This window comes from Panthera pardus, unplaced genomic scaffold (genome assembly GCF_024362965.1).
Source record: "Panthera pardus isolate Hobbes unplaced genomic scaffold, ASM2436296v1 HiC_scaffold_17, whole genome shotgun sequence".
Taxonomy (NCBI): Eukaryota; Metazoa; Chordata; class Mammalia; order Carnivora; family Felidae; genus Panthera; species Panthera pardus.
This window is the reverse complement of record NW_026526732.1, coordinates 77,486,746-77,504,643: the sequence shown is the minus strand read 5'-3', so window position 1 is coordinate 77,504,643 and position 17,898 is coordinate 77,486,746. Positions and strand designations below refer to the sequence as shown.

At 33.9% G+C, this 17,898-nt stretch overlaps 1 protein-coding gene across 4 annotated transcripts in view; it reads right to left on the bottom strand.

The window, feature by feature from the left end:
• Positions 1-17,898, bottom strand: part of IBTK (inhibitor of Bruton tyrosine kinase) — a 90,793-nt gene that overhangs the window by 31,187 nt on the left and 41,708 nt on the right. For all 4 annotated transcript variants that reach the window (XM_019442723.2, XM_019442725.2, XM_019442724.2 and 1 more), the window contains exons 16-21: positions 17,599-17,695; positions 9,485-9,586; positions 6,339-6,456; positions 3,576-3,636; positions 2,900-3,021; positions 1,486-1,598 (exon numbers count right to left, since the gene is read on the bottom strand). In XM_019442723.2, coding sequence (XP_019298268.2) covers positions 1,486-1,598; positions 2,900-3,021; positions 3,576-3,636; positions 6,339-6,456; positions 9,485-9,586; positions 17,599-17,695 — 613 coding nt within the window. The remainder of the gene's footprint in view (positions 1-1,485; positions 1,599-2,899; positions 3,022-3,575; positions 3,637-6,338; positions 6,457-9,484; positions 9,587-17,598; positions 17,696-17,898) is intronic.

The window sequence follows — 17,898 nt, the reverse complement described above, 5'->3', positions numbered from 1 at the left end:
AAAGGTGTGAGAGGTGCTGCTCTAGTTAAGAGACTAAAGAGACATTAATAAGCAAAGGCAGTATCTATCTTCACAGGATACCAGGTGTTTTTTAAGGTTAAAACACAAAAGGCTATAAAAACATTCCTGGACAACTGGAGAAATCTGAATAGAGACTGTAATACTAGGTAATATTCATGAATTGATGTTAATGGTCTTCGATGTGCTAATGATATTATGGTTGTGTAGAAGAATATCCTTATTCTTAGGAAATTCGTATTAATTTATATTAAAATGCCATGCCTACAACTTCCAAGTGGATCTGTAAAAAATGATAGACTGTCTGGAGAATGAAGGAAGTGAGCATGCAACAGAAAGTCTATAAAAAATAGCAAATGTGGTAACAGGTTAACAATAAATTTGGAGGAAGGGTATCCAGATTTTCATTCTTTCATCTCTTCAGTAAAAGATTTTCAAACTAAACTGCGAAAACCATTTTAGAAAAACTACATAACCTTTACTTTCAAACAGCTCACATAATGCATAGATATAAAATATGTTGTATTCTATTACTGGATTATAACCTTCTAATGCACATGAATGGCATCTAACTTGGAGTACTGATGTAAATGAAATGAATCCATGTGATAATAGTGTCTCTGTCCTGTTTTGCCCATCACTAACAGTCTATGCCACTGGACAGAGTGGTCTCTCTAAAAAAAATTTTATCCACTCACATTATATGCCTTAAAAATCCATCAATCGATTACTCATAGCCCTCAGAATCACATTTAAATTCCTTAGTTTAGCATAAAATCCCTCCAAAATCTGACCATTGCCAATTACCACTTATCTACACATGCCCTATATGGCTGAAGCATGCTGACCAAAGCACAAGAAATATGCAGTTCTTTCCAGTGCCTCTAGCCTTGGGAGTATATTGCCCCCTTTGCTTCATATGTCTATCAGCGTGCCTCCTTTTCTTGGCCAATTTCTCTTCATTCTTCAAGATCCAACTCATGAATCATTTTCCTCAAGAGGTCGTTCTTGATCTTCTCAGATTAATATGGGCTTTTTTTTTTTTTTAATACATTTATTTATTTTTGATAGAGAGACAGAGCACAAGTAGGGGAGGGGCAGAGAGAGAAGGAGACACAGAATCCGAAGCAGGCTCCAGGCTCCAAGCTGTCAGCACAGAGCCTGATGCAGGGCTTGAACTCACAAACAACAAGATCATGACCTGAGCTGAAGTCAGACGCTTAACCAACTTAGCCACCCAGGTGCCCCTAATATGGGCTTTTCTTTTGTGCTCTCAAAGCAAACTTCAATCAGAATATTTATTACAATATACGATCATTTTCCATAGCCTCCCTAAGACAAAGGCTATTTTCTTTCAGTAGGCCTGGCAAATGGCATACAATAGTATTTGATACATGTTAAATTAATTAGATAATAGAGACATGAAAGATTAGATCAGGAAATATATCCTAAGACACTTTCACTAACCTGTAGATGGTGGACTCTGAATAACGTCTGAAAGGTTATAACCTCCAGAACTATCCGAACGCTTACGTGTCTTCTTTTTTGCTCTTGTTTTTGCCTTCTTGAACATACTTTCCCTACGAAAAAAGCAAATACAAAATTCATTTTTTAGAAATAAGTTAGAGATTAACAGCAAAAGAACTGTGCATTTTGAGCAAGAGAATAAATATACATATATATGTGTGAGTGTGTGTGTGTATAGCATTTTAGTCAAACAGAGAACACAAAAAATAGGCATGCTCTAGTTGCATTTATCTATGTTGCTCAGAGTAAATTACTCAGTTTTACTGAACCTCAGTGTGTACTCTTACTAGATGTAACTCTACTATTTCTGTGAAAGTTAGAAATAGGGAAATACTTTTAAAAGTAAATAATCAAATATCATAAACTTCAAGTAACCCAAATGCTAACAAACACTAGAAAAGAGGTTAAAAACAAATCTGGAGCCTAACAGCAGTTTCTCAGTGGGCTACACAGTTAGTTACTATTATATATATAGTAAATGACTTGAATGCCCAAAGATTTTAACAAGGCATTTACCAAGTACAAGGTAAGTAATTCTATAACCAGTTGATAACTGAGCCTAACACACAGTTTGGAAATACTAAACAGGGCTTGTCATATGTTTGGCCACACTACAGGGAGATTATGTAGAACCTGGGATATTTTGTTAGAGGATTCCCAAACGTCAGTCACTATAGGTCATATCTCTTGAACCAGTCAGTAGGTTCTCTATAGAGAAAAATCCATAATGGCTGATGTAGTCTTGGTTCAATCTCTCCAGAGGGCAAATCTTTCAGCCAAGATGGAGGAGGAACAATCACTTGGTTGAACTGAGTTCAGAAAAAGGTCAATTTTCTTTGAAAGAAGCTAAAAAAATGATCTTTTTCAAATCTAACCACTCACCCTGGTCTTCATAAACCTGCTACCTCTAATTCTTAAAACTTTCTGGAATTCTGTCTTAGTTTTTTTTCCTAAGTCATTACTGCTCAGCAACCACTTTCCAACTTCCAAAACTATTAACACCTCCTAACTGCTGTTTCTCCTTTCCTGTTCTCTCTGCTCTAGTGCAATATGCCTTTTTTATTTATTGTAATTTTAGCAGGGTTTGGGAAGGTAGCTAAGATAAATGCATTTATTCAACCTAACATGTTAACTTAAAGGTTGTATTCCTTTTATATTTATAGTTAATTTTGTTACATCTGCAAATAATTATGCATTTACTTTCTTATAGCAAGACTAAGAATAAACATAAATACATACTTCCTATTTCAGGATTCTCCAATTTTCTCTTTCAGTATAAACGTGTTAATAGTGTCAAAGATCAGGGAGAGGAGTGGAAGAAGAGGAGGGAAGAAGAAAGAGAAACAGAGCTTACGAATAATTCTGTTCCGTATTTATGTCTTCTTTCAAAAAGATATCTCCATCTTCTACTTCCAAATAGCTAATATCTGGTCCGTCCTGATATGGTGTAATGACTCTTCTATCCATTGCTGGAATCTATTTTTTTTTAAAAAGTCACTTTTTAAATATAAAATGTGTAAAGATTTTTTCAAAATAGGTATAATATCCCACTTGTTTTGATATGTGGGGACATTAACAAGGAAAAGTCTAGAATGCCTAATGACTTCCTACGTTTACAACAAAGGGAAAAATGATTAGACTCATTAAACAGATTATTCCAAAAAATATCAAAAAACACTTTCCATAAAAACTCATTATTAAATACAAATTAATCCAATTTGGGGGATAATATGAATCCATGTTTTTGTACTGTCCTGATGTTTAGTAAATTAACAAGTAATGAAAGACTTGAAAAGTCTTCAATAATTTTCATTTATAAAGGAATTAAAAGTTATTAATCATTAAATACTTTCAATTATGATTATCATACTAACCTGTGGAATCTATAAAAAAAACAAACAAAAACCCTATGTCTTCATTTTTAAAATATCCTAATGTATTAGAATTTATTAGGAAATTATTTCAGTGAGAAGTCTGATCTAATATACTACTTTAATTTGATTATATTATTGAAAAAACATAAACCTTACCATTTTTCTATAAAACACAGAAAGATCCTTCAAAACACCATCACTTAAAACATCAAGAGACCTAAAAAATAAGATACAAAATTCTATTTTAAGGCTTAAGTAACTTAATACCTACCAAGATTTTCAAATCTGTTGAGACACTTTACACTGCTGAATAAGTACATTATTTTTAAAATCATCAATATGCCATCAATATGCTACAAATTCTTTTTGAAAGTATGTATAGTTATATATTTCAAATAAACAGGAAGATACATACACAAACATCTTCAGTAAAATCAAACCCTTAGAAAAGATTTTTATATCACTTATATCATAGCAAAATTGTAAATATAGTTCTTCCTCAACATCCCAATAAATCTCTTAAGTTGAAAATCTCTTAGGTCAAAAATACATTTAATATACCTATTTACTGAACAGCTTAGCCTAAACTACCTTAAACGTGCTCAGAACACTTACATTAGCCTTGAGTGAGCAAAATCATCTAATACAAAGCCTATTTTAAAACAAAGTGTTAACTACCTCATGTAATTTATTACTATATGAAAGTAAAAAATAAGTGTGTCAGTTGTTTACACCCTTGAAAACCCTGTGTGTCACTGGGAGCTGCGGCTCACTGCCACTGCCCAGGATCACCGTAAATGATCACCAGGATCACTTATACTTTTCACTAGTATGCGGAAAAGATCAAAATTCAAAGTTCAAAGTACAGTTTCTACTGAATGTGTATCACTTTCACACTACTGTAAAGTCGGAAAATCCTAAGTCAAACCATGGTAAGTCAGGGACCACCTGTATTCATTTTCCACATCTGTAATCTTTAGTTCCTAAAGTATTATAGTGATAGAACAATGGCCTGTCATGATACCTGAATTCTATCTACAGCTATCACTGCTAGCAATTACCTGCATGACTTTGAGCAACTAACTTTATCTCTCTGGACTTTAGTATGTTCATGATGTATAAAATGTTTGGACTACATCAGTTGTATTCAAAGTAGATTTCAGGGAACTCTCCAATTCCAAAGAGATACTTTTAAGGCATGAGTAAAAACTTAAAGTTTACATTCTAAAATATATGTTAAACTATTTTTATGAGTGCAAAACAATTTGGATATTTAAATCTGTACCATACCAGTTTTTAACATTTTGAGGATAATTAACCTGTATGTTATATCAATTTTGGTGCAGCTCTCCTTTTTTAATATCTTTATACATATTTATTTATACTCCCAGCAAACAAATAGTTGTCTAGGAATGGTTAAATTTGTACAAATCTTTGTTTTAATTCAAGTTATGCATGTCTACTCATGTAAAATTATACAAGTAGAGACATCACCACAGCGCACGTCCCATTCTTAATGGTTCATCTGACACCTGTCACAACGTAACTATTGAACAATGGTAGTGACACACATCATTTTCCAATATCATATTTTTTTTTATTTAAAAAAAAAATTTTTTTTAATGTTTATTTATTTTTGAGACAGAGAGAGACAGAGCATGAACAGGGGAGGGGCAGAGAGAGAGGGAGACACAGAATCTGAAACAGGCTCCAGGCTCTGAGCTGTCAGCACAGAGCCCAAGCGGGGCTCGAACTCACGGACCGTGAGATCATGACCTGAGCCGAAGTCGGATGCTTAACCAACCAAGCCACCCAGGCGCCCCCCCCAGTATCATATTTTAAGTAGATCCAGTGCTTGTTTTGCATTTTGGTTGATTCTTATCTGACAAATGAATGAGCTTAGTTTGGCAAAGCAAAGTAAAAAAAAAAAATTGCTTTGATTAAAATCATTAATGTGATGTCAGCAAAGAAATTTATTCTGAAACCCTAGCGAGATTCTGATACCAAAATACCAGAGGCATTTTAAAATCATACTAATATCCCATAACATTAATATGCACTTGAAAAGCATTTTCACAAAATAACAAAGCATTATACTGCCAAAAGAATTTCCTGTGAATTGAATCCTACATAGCAATTATTAAGAATCAGTGATTCACCTCTAAAAAGTAGAGCACTTTTATTTCATATTTTAGAGTTCGTTTCATTAAAGACCATCCTGACTTTGAAAGCTGAGATGTGAAAAACCTATTACCATATATAATAAATTATGCAGATCAAAATTTTGATTCTTTGAAAAAAAAGTGTCCCTGGGTTTTCTCATCTATAATATGAGGACATAAACAGAATCTATGTCATCATAAGGTTTACAGGAAAATCAACTGAGATCTATATAACACTTTTAGAATGCTGCCTGGCACATAGTATTAGTTATCATTATTATATCCAAAACAAAATACTGAAGCTTCAAAAGTGCAAACTGACATGTGGAACTCTAAAACTTCTATGTTCACCAAAACACTCATTTTCTCACCACCAACTTTATAGTAATAAAAATTAGACCTTATATTAAAAAATAAATCTGCAAATTTATTTCACCAAATAATTCCACTACTAAAAATAGTGGAATGCTTAGATATAAAGAACATACTTGTAATTTTTTTCCCCACAAATTTCCAACAAAAATGTATGCTTTCCATTGAGGGCAAGAATTTTACTTATTTTGTTCACTCTTGTAGCTTAGCTGTGGCTGGCATATATCAAGCAAGCACTCAAATATTGATGGAATGATTGAATCCCCTTACATTTTTTTCTACAAAGCTGTAATTTGTCACTATTCTTTTAAATTGCTAACATGTCTGCTATTATGTATAAATAATTGCTTTTGCAACAGTCATACAATGTATGCACCCAACGTACCTTGCTTCAAGTAAAGCGGCCATATTCAGTCCTATAAACTGTAAACAAGACAGTTTCAATTGTTCAGCATTGTACATTGCTGCAAATTCCAGTAACATAGCAGCATTCTTAAGGGTAACTACAAAGAAAAGACAAAGTGAGACAAAAGCCATGTTACTACAGCAAATAATACATACTTATTTTTAAAGTTGTCAGGTTTGAACAAGGAAAACTGAAAGTACTTTCTTGCCAAAATAACTATAGTAGGGCAAATATAGAATGCACTTTTCATCCCCATGTGCCAAAGTATTTTAAATGATTGGTTATGAGGCAAAATAAACACACCAAAAGAAAATAGAGATGATATGTGTCACCTAAAAATTGACAATTTTCTATCTAAGGATTTTAGAATAGTTTTAACTTTCACAAATAAACCTTCCTTTTCATTTATATAGACAGAACAGTCTCTTTTCTATAAAACTAAGAAGATCTTAAGATTAAGAGAAACCAGGGGTGCCTGGGTAGCTCAGTTGGTAGAACCTGCAACTCTTGATCCTGGGGTGGTGAATTTGAGCCCAACGGCACAGAGATTACTTACAATTAAAAAATAAACTATTTTAAAAAATAAAAAATAAAAAACGTCAAGAGTAACGTTAAGGGTAATTTAAAAAAAAGACTAAGAGAAACTGACAAAATCATTCTATAAAATATATTTACATTGAGTAATCCATCAAAATTTATGTGGGCATATTTACATAAACACATATACACACTATATATTTGGAAAATATTCACATTTAAATATTACTATATCAATATTCATGGCCAGTACAGAATCTGGTATAACTGTACAAAAGATTCTGGATTTTATTACAATCCTAGTAACTTTATGCATGAAGTGTCCTATTTTGCTAGAGACTATCTCAGAATATTCTACTCACCTAGTAAATGACTTTGGCTTTCCAAACCCCTTCATTCTTTATTTACTATGAGTCCAAACCAAGAGAGGAACATAACTATTTTCTACACCTGGCTTACCCTATGTTTTTTTTCTTCCTTCTAATTCTGTCAAAAGGTGTAATTGCAGTCAATAATGGTTTTTGCTTCGCTCCTAACCAAACCTAATATGAACCCAAACTCTCCCATTTCACACACAAAAAAATGGATCATATAAAAACTTTACAGTTGTTCAGTTGAGAACAAGGATTACCCAATAATAAGAGATCAAACTTCTGTTGAACTCTTCTCTTGCTAAGTTCTAGGAAGATCAAGATATTCATTAATAAGGAAGCTGTGTAGCATGGACCGAAAAAGAATATCCAAGGAATGCCAGGAAAGTCAACTGAACAACTAAAAATATCTCCAATATGTATACTTTTTATTTTTAATGTTTATTTATTTTTGAGAGAGAGAGAGAGAGAGAGAGCGCTGCGCGCGTGAGCGCGTGAGCAGGGGAGACACGAATCTGAAGTAGGCTCCAGGCTCTCAGCTGCCAGCACAGCACAGAGCCTGATGCAGGGCTCAAATTCAAAAACCATGAGATCATGACTTGAGCCAAAGTCAGCCATTTAACTGACTAAGCCACCCAGGAGCCCTTCCAATACGTATACTTTATTCCTGTAGTATGTTGTATCCTTTATTTTAATATATTTCCATTTTGTAGCTTAAAAGATTAGAGATGTTGGGGTTTTTTGTTTTTTTTTGATAACCTAGGAGAAGTCTCTCCACAAAGCTCAAGAAAAGTAACTATATAAGACACCAGAACTAAGACAAACTATCAGCAAGAAAAAATTAGAAAATTCTGACAGGAAATCCTTTCATACTTCCTAAAGTATGACAATGTGACAATGAAGATGAACAAAGATTAACAAAGATAAAATTAGAAACTTTTATATCAGGCTAAGAAAATCTAACCTTTATCCTAGAGTAAGCAATTAAAAATACCTAAACACGAAGACACGATTACTCCCAACAGAAAAATTAAAGAAAGTAGACAGAAAGAGGACTTAAAACATTACAGTAACACTACACAGAAGGGATGTATAACAGTTACCTGAACTAGCATAGACACAGAATAAAAAGGTAGGGGGAAATATGATTAATAAATATAGTTAAGATGCATCAGTTCTGACAACTGGAAAAATTTGGACGTAAAGAACAAAAACAATATAAAAAATAGCTTTGGGTTTCAAAATTTCAATGTTCAAAAAGACAGCCATGCAATGAACTGAAATAATGAATTATTTATTAAATGAAGTAACGAACAGAGACAGAAATAAGAGTTTAAGGGAAAAGAGATAAGTTTTGATCAAATATATAAATAAGATGATTATATAAAAATTCTAGCAAGGGGGCGCCTGGGTGGCTTGGTCAGTGGAGCGTCTGGCTTTGGCTCAGGTCATGATCTCATGGTTCGTGGGTTCAAGCCCCACGTCGGGCTCTGTGCTGACAGCTCAGAGCCTGGAGCTTGCTTCGGATTCTGTGTCTCCCTCTCTCTCTGCCCCTAACCCACTTGCATTCTGTCTCTGTCTCTCTCAAAAATAAATAAACATTAAAAAAAAATTAAAACAAAAATTCTAGCAAATAGTAACAGATAGCTAAACACAGGCTTACAGCCAAGACCAGGACAAGAGTGAATAATTTCTTTGAGGGGCACCTGGGTGGCTCAGTAGGTTAAGTGTCTGACTTTGGCTCAGGTTATAATCTCCGTGAGTTTGAGCCCCATGTCAGGCTCTGTGCTGACAGCTCAGAGCCTGCTTTGTATTTTGTGTCTCCCTCTCTCTGTGTCCTTCCCCCACTCCTGCTCTCTCTCTCAAAAATAAATAAACATTAAAAAAATTTTTTTTAAATTCTTTCAAACTTTCATCTTTGTAATTTCAAAATAAATTTCATACCATCTTCATTATTCAAGGTTTCATGACATTTCAAAAAATTTACATATTTCAATTATCAGATGTACATATTTTCACATATTAACATGTCTGGAAAATGGATGTGCTTATTGTTACACAAAATAGCTTAAATGTTTTAACATTCTTCATAATTCAAAAACATAATGGTGCACTTTACCATATATGGTAAAATGGTAAATTTATGGCATCAAAAGTCAATGAATAATCCTGTATCAACCTGCAAACATAGTAATATTCAAATTCAAAAATACTTACGTTTCTCGGTTAATGCAACTTCACAAATCCCTTTCAATCGAGTTATGAGAAGCTGATCAGCCACCACAAGAACACTACAAATAAAATCCACATTTTGAGATTCTAAAAAAAGAAAGAAAACAAGCAAAACTATTACTTTGTACATTATACCTATGACAAAAGTTCAAGTAATTAAGACACAAAGAATGAGAATTATAATGACTATTTTCTAAAGAGTGGCAACTATGATAAATAGTAATAATGTGAGACTTTTCTACCTTTTAAGTGGAAAGCTGTAAAGAAACACACCAAAATGCCTTGGTTCATACTAGGACCATAAAATGGGTAACTTGAATTGATCTTTTTAGTCTATAAAGCATTTAGTCTAAAATGACTGATTTATTAAAATCTCCCATATTATTAAACATTTCTCAATCTAATAAATAGAGGGAAAATTCAAATCTCAGTATCAAAATTATTATGTAGATATGTGTTAAATACATATAACATATACATTAAGAACAAATGTATATACAGGCAGTGGGGTGAATAATGCTTTTAGATGCTCATATTTGTTTTAAATAAAGAAGCCTAAGGAGCTGGGAGGCTCAGTTGGTTAAGCAACCGACTCTTGATTTCAGCTCAGGTCATGATCTCAGTTAGTGAGTTTGAGCCCCACATCGGGCTCTGCGCTTACAGTGCAGACCTGCTTGAGGTTCTCTCTCTTTCTTCCTCTCTCTCTACCCCTCCCCTGCTTGTGCTCTCTCTCTCAAAATAAATAAACATTCTAAATAAATAAATAAATGAACAAAATAAACAAGCAAGCAAGCCTAAGAGTACATTTTCCTTTTAAATTATAGGAGTTCCTTATTTAAAATAATCTTTCTCGTCCCGAGTACTATTAACGCCTAAAGCAGTAACCCTGAGCCACTGCCAGAATAACATAAATACAAAAACAAAACAAAACAAAACAAAACAAAACCACAATAGGAAGAAAAACAGATTAAGAAGAAAAAATGTCGAAAAACTATTTTTGACAAAAAGGGAAGAGGTGAACTCACTATGAATAGCAAACTAAGGACTACTTCCAGAATTCCTCTTCTCCACAAAAGCAATGAAGATACTAGGAAAATTGTCAACTTTTTCAAAATTCTAGAAGTTAGCCAAAGGCTAACAGTAATCTAGGGAGTATTGACTCAAGAAAAATGGCTGACTCTTGGTAAGAACAGTGAGCAATGGAGCACTGTAGTTTTTTCTATTTAAATCTTCCCCTTCCCTCCTCCAGTCTTAAAAACCAACAAGCCTGCAATCACAGTGAAAACAAACAACCAAAGCCACTGAAGACAACAGAAGAGTTACAAAGCAACATTATTAAAGATAAGTCATTATTTGACATGTGCGGCAGGGCTTGTCTTTATTTTGACCTGACTCAAAGCTTTTACTGGTGTGAACAGCCTCTTCCCCCAGGGTGTTTGTTAAAAACAATCAGTTGCAATTAATGTTGAAGCTGACTGAGACAATGATAATAGATGGAGCAAACAAGAAGCAGATAAAAAACATTTTTTTTTTTTAATAAAAGCTAGGGAAAAGGATGTTAATGATTAGATGTTTGTATCCCCTGAAAATTCACATGTTGAAGCCCTAATTTCCAGTGTGGCTATATTTGGAGATGGGGCCTCTAAGAAAGTAATTAAAAGTAAGTGAAGTTATAAAGGGTAGGGCCCTGATCCAACAGGATTAGTGTCCCTCTAAGAAAAGAGATACCAAAGAGATAACTGTCTGTCTCCCTCCCTCCCTCTCTCCACAACACACACACAGAAAGACCATGTGAGGACATAATAAGAAGGCATTCATGTATAATAAGCCAAGAAGAAAGTCCTCACCAGAAACCAACCTTACCAGACTCTAATCTGGGACTTCTAGCCTCCAGAATTATGAAAAAATGAATTTCTGTTGTTCAAGCCACCAGTCTATCATATTTTGTTATGGCTGTCCCAGTTGACTAATACAAATGTCCATGGGGGCTTTGAAAAGTCCCAAAATATTGCTGTGAAACCAGAAGCCCACATGTATGTGGATGACTGTATACACGCCAAGGAAAAACTTAAGGTCCTAAATTTTTACCTCTGGCTGAACTTGAGGCTCTGCTAAAACAGAAAATAAGAGCTAAAGCAGAGTCATGAACTGCTTGCCTGAAAAATGAAGGCATGCCCCAACACACACAAAGAACTCCATGGCAAAGGCTGGGAATTTATTGGTTTTAGGCATTTAAAGAAATTTCTAACTTATCAGCTGACCACTAAGCTAACCCAGTAGACACTTCAGTGGTCACACAAGACAAAGAATAGAGATTTTACAATATTAATTAGTTCAGAAAAGTCAAAAAGCAAACAGCAAAGACTTTTTAACAAACCCCAGGGAGGGAAGAGAATCTGACTTCAAAAGTTACCACATCATATTACTTAAAATGTCCAGTTTTCAGTTTGTGAGCTCAAGTCCCACATTGGGCTTGCTACTGTCATCCTGTCATCACAGAGCCCAGCCCACTTCAGATCCTCCCCCCTCTCTCTCTGCCCCTCCCCCACTTGCACTCTCCCAAAACATAAATAGATATAAAATAAAATGTCCAGTTTTCTATGAAAATTATGCAAGATGCAAAATACATGTTAAGTACGGCCCATCCACAGGAAAAAAAGCAACTAAGAGAAGCTCTCCCTGAGGAAATGAAGATGCTGCATTATTAAAGTTTAAATCAGCTATTTTAAATATGTACAAAGAACTAAAGGAAATGTCTAAAAAATTAAAAGGATGTATGAGGATAATGTCTCTTGAAATCAAGAATATCAATGAAGAGACACAAATCACAGGTCAACTGAAATAAGCAATCTGAAGAACAGAAAGAAAAAACAATGAATAAAAATTAATAAGGCATAAGAGACCTATGGGGACGCCTGAATGGCTCAGTCAGCTAAGCATCTGACTTCAGCTCAGGTCATGACCTCATTACTCTTGAGTTCAAGCCCCACATCAGGCTCTCTGCTGTCAGCACAGAGCCCACTTTGGTTCCTGTCTCCCTCTCTCTCTGCCCCTTCCCAGTTCATGCTTTCTCTCTGACTCAAACAAAACATCAAAAAAATTTTTTGAGACAAAAAAAGAGACCTATGAAACACCAGCCAGCATATCAAGATACATACGGGAGTCGCAAGATAAAAGTATGACCTAAAGAATATTTTAAGAAATAATGGCAGAATAGGGAAAAGTAAAATGTAGAGGTTTTGTATGCAATGGAAGTTAAGCTGTGATTAGTTTAAAATAGACTGTTTTATGTATACTGTTACATATATGTAAGCCTCATGGTAACCACAAAGGAAAAACGTAGAGCAGATACACAAAAAATGCAGAGAAAGGAATCAAAGCATACCACTACCGAAACATCATTCAATCACAAAGGAAGACAACAAGAGAGAAAAAGGAAACAAAGGAACTACAAAACAGAAAACTGACAAAATGGCATTATTAAATCTTTACCTATCAATAATTATTTTAAATGTAAATGGATTAAATTCTCTAATCAGAAGACAAAGTGGCTGAATGGATAAAGAAACAAGATTCAACATTATGCTGCCTATAAGAGACTCAATTTACCTGTAAGAACACACATAGGCTGAAAGTGAAATGATGGAAAAAAATACCCCATGCAAATGGTAACTAAAGGAGAGCTGGAGTGGCTATACTTCTATCCGACAAAATAGGCTTCAAGTCAGAAACAGAAGAGACAAAGAGGTTATTATATCATAATAAAGAGATCAATAAATCAATAGGATAGAACTATAAATACACATACAACAAGTATACAACAATGAAGCACCTAAATATATAAAATACATAAAATGAAGGCAGAAATAGTCAACAATACAGTAATAAAAGGACTTCAATATGGATATTCATATTCAAATACAGATAGATCATGGAGACAGAAAATCAACAAGAAAACATCAGACTTGACCAAAACTACAGACCAAATGAAACACATACATATGGAACATTCCACTCACAACAGCAAAATACACATTCTTCTCAGTGCACATAAACCATTCTTCAGGGCAGGTCATACATTAGGCCATGAAACAAGTCTTAACAACTGAAGAAATTGAAATGATACCAAGTATCTTCTCCAACTACAGTGGTATAAACTAGAACAAGAGGAAAATAGGGAAATGTGTAAATACGTGGAAATTAACACAGTAATTCAAAGAAGAAATCAAAGAGAAGTACAAAATATCTTGAGACAAATGAAAATGGAAATACAACATGCCAAAACTTATGGGATACAGCAAAAGAAGTTCTAATTCTGATAAATGCCTTAACAAAAAAAGAAGATCTTGAAAGAACTTTAAGGGTTTTATATAATAAGGAACTAGAAAAAGAAGTCAGCCCAAAGTCAGAAGGAAAAAATAATAAAGACTGAGCAGAAATAAATGAATTAGACATTAGAAAAACAAAAAAGATCAATGAAACTAAGAACTGGTTGTTTGAAAAGATAAAATTAACAAACCCTTAAGTAAACTGAGAAAATGATCCCTCCAAAAATTAAATCATAAATGAAAGAGAAGATATTACAACTGATATCACAGAAATGTAAATCATTAGAGATTACTGTCAATAATTATAAGCTAACACATGGATAACCTAGAAGAAATAGATAAGTTCCTAGAAACATACAAGCTGCCAAGACAAAATCATGAGGAAACAGAAAATCTGAATAGTCAATAACTGAGTAAGGAGACTGAATCCATAAATCAAAAATCTCCCAAAAGTAAAGCTCTAGACCAGATGGCTTCATGGGTGAAGTCTACCAAATATTTAAAGAAAAATTAACACCAATCTTTCTCAAACTTGTCCAAAAAAAACTGAAGGAGAGGGAACACTTCCAAACTTATTTTATGAGGCCAGGATTATCCTGATACCAAAAGGAGTCGAGGACACTACAAGAAAAGAAAATCACAGTACGACACCCCTGATGAACATAGCTGCAAAAATCCTTAATAAGAAACTAATCAAATTCAAAAGCATGTTAAAAAGATCATATACCACAATCAAGTGGGATTAATGCTTGGTGCAAGGATGGTTCAATACATGCAAATCAACAAATGTGATACTATCGTAACAAAGAGGAATAAAAATCAGGGCAAACTGATTTTCAGTCAGTTAAGCGTCTAACTCTTGATTTCTGCTCAGGTCAGGATTTCACAATTCATGAGTTCAAGCCCCTCATCAGGCTCTGCAATGAAAGCACAGAGCCTGCTTGAGATTTTCTCTTTCCCTCTCTCTCTGTCCCCACCCCCCATCATTCTTGTTTTCTCAAATACATAAACTTAAAAAACAAAAGAATAAAAATATGATCATTGCAGTACATGCAGTAAGTGCAGAAGACAAAATTCAACACCCATTCATGATAAAAACTCTCAACAAATTAGGTAGAGAAGGAAGATACCTCAACATAATAAAGACCATCTGTGACAAATCCACAGTTTAATATCATACTCAACAGTAAAAATCTGAAAGCTGTTTGTCTAAGATCAGGAACAAGACAAGGACCCCCACTCTTGCCACTCCTATTCAACATAGTACTGGAATTCTTAGCAAGACTAATGAAGCAAGAAAATGAAATAAACATCATCCAAATTGAAAAGGAAGAAGTAAAACTGTCTCTGCAGGTAACAAGATCTTATATCTGGAGAACCCTAAATACACCATCAAAAATCTATTAGAAGTAACAAATAGGGGCACCTGGGTGGCTCAGTTGGCTAAGCATTCCACTTGGTTCCAGCTCTGGTCATGATCTCACAGTTTGTGAGTTCGAGCCCCAAGTCAAGCTCTGCACTGACAGTGTGGAGCCTGCTTGGGATTCCCTCCCCCACACCCAACTTTCTCCCTCCCTGCATCTCTCAAAATAAATATAGAAACTTTAAAAAAAAAGAATGAACAAATTGAGTAAAAATTGCAACATAAAAATCAGTTGCTTTTCTATGTACAATGAACTATCCAAAAAAGTATTAATAATCCCTTTCACAATTATATCAAAAAGAATAAAACACTTAGGAATAAACTTAACCAAGGAGATAAAAGATCTGTATTCTGGGGCACCTGGGTGACTTAATCATTTAAACATCCAACTCTTAATTTCAGCTTAGGTCATGATCCCACAGTTTGTGAGTTTGAGCCCTAAGTCAGACTCTGCAATGGCAATGGAGAGCATCTGCTTGGGATTCTCTCTCCCTCCACCACTTGTGCACACTCTCCTTCTCAAAATAAATAAATAAACTTAAAAAAAGAAAAAGATCTGTACTCTGAAAACTATAAAACATTGATGAAAGGAATTAAAGATAACAATAAATGGAAAGATATCCCATGTTCATGGATTGAAAGAATTAATACTGTTAAAATGTCCACTCAATCCAAAACAATCTACAGATTCAATAAAATCCTATTAAAATTCCAACAGCATTTTGCACAAAACAGAAAAAGCAATCCTAAAATTTATATGGAACCACAAAAACCCTGAATGACAGAGTAATCTTGAGAAAGATGAACAAGGCTGGAGGCATCACACTTCCTAACTTCAAATTATGTTGCAAAGCTACAGTAATCAAATACAGTGGAACACAACACGCAGCCCAGAAATAAACGCTCATTTTACAGTCAATTAATCCTCAACAAGGGTATCAAGAATACAAAATGGGAAAAGGGTAGTCTTTTCAATAAAGGGTGCTAGGAAAACTGAATGAGCAAATGCAAGAGAATTAAGCTGGATCCGTACCATATAAAAAAATTAACTCAAAATGGATTAAAGATTAAACCTAACACCTGAAACTGTAAAACTCGTAGGAGAAAACAGGGAAAAAGATCCTAGTCTTGTAAATGATATTTTGGATATGACATCAAAACCACACACAATAAAAGCAAAATAAGCAAGTGAAATTACACGAAACTACAAAGCTTCTACAAAGCAATGTTGAAAACAATCAACAAAATGAAAGGCAACCTTCAGAAAGGGGAGAAAATATTTGCAAACCATATCTGATAAGGGATTAATATCCAAAATACATATATAAGAAACTCCTACAACTCAATAGCAAAAAACAAACAAACAAAAAAAAAAAAAAAACCCACAAATAAACTCAGCTAAAAAATGGACAAAAGAGCTAAATAGATATTTCTCCAAAAAACACATACAAATGGCCAGCAAGTACATGAAAGGTGTTCAATGTGAATAATTATCAGAAAAATGCAAATAAAAAGTATAAAAAGTGAGAGGTGCCCTTACACCTGTTAGAATGGCCATTATCAATAAAACAAAAGATAACAAGTGCTGGCAAGGATGTAGAGAAAAGGGAACACTTGTGTGCACTACTAGCAGGAATGTAAAATGATATAGCCACTATGGAAAACAGTATGGAGGTTCTTCAAAAAATTAAAATATAACCACCTTATGATACAACAATCCCACTTCTGGGTATTTAGGCAAAAGAATTGAAATCAGAATCTTGAAGACATTATCATGTTCACTGCAGCATAAGTAATAACAGTAAAGATATAGAAATAGCCTAAATGTTCACTGATGGATGAATGGATTTTAAAAAATGTGGTATATACATACAGCTGAACACTCCATCACACCTATGACCAAAAATACTTTGTAACTAAAACATCAGTGTATTGCTTGACAAAGTATATAAACATAATCTCTTCATAAATTTTGATTCAATTCTTCGTCTAGTTCTTTTCCCTCAGATATATTATCACAAGGGGGAAAACAAACAAGAAAAAACTTTGTAAAGTGTTTGTCAAAACCATATTCCATATCATCAGTTCCTCATCTCAATCATGTAAGTAGTAGGGTATGAAACTGTTCAATCTAATCTCAACCATTATATATAATTCTTATAGAACTCATTTTCACAGAGGTAATGAAAATTTTCTTTATCCACTCCTTTACTATTAGTAATCATCCCTATTGCTTATTCTAAATTAAGCCTCTGTTGATGGCTTATTTCAATTAGATTAAAGATTCATGTTGATTTTGCCATTATTCAATTATATCTTAAACATCTAAAATGCCCTCTTATGAATACCTTTTATAACCACAGCTTCATCAGTATAGAGGTAGTCCAAAATAACTTTCAGTATGTCAGAATGTATTGGCATCTCCAGAGCTGTACAAGTGGAAGCCTAAATAAAGTAAAATAATTAATTTTAAACTACAAAAAACTACATTCTGACTGGTACAGAAAATTCTGAACAGGAATCACATCAAATGCAAAAAAAAAAACCAAAAAAACATTTATAAAACACAAAGCTAAAATGACATACGTTTAATTTTAAAATGCCTTATAGCATGGAGTAGCAAGAAAAATTGAAACAAAAACCAAATA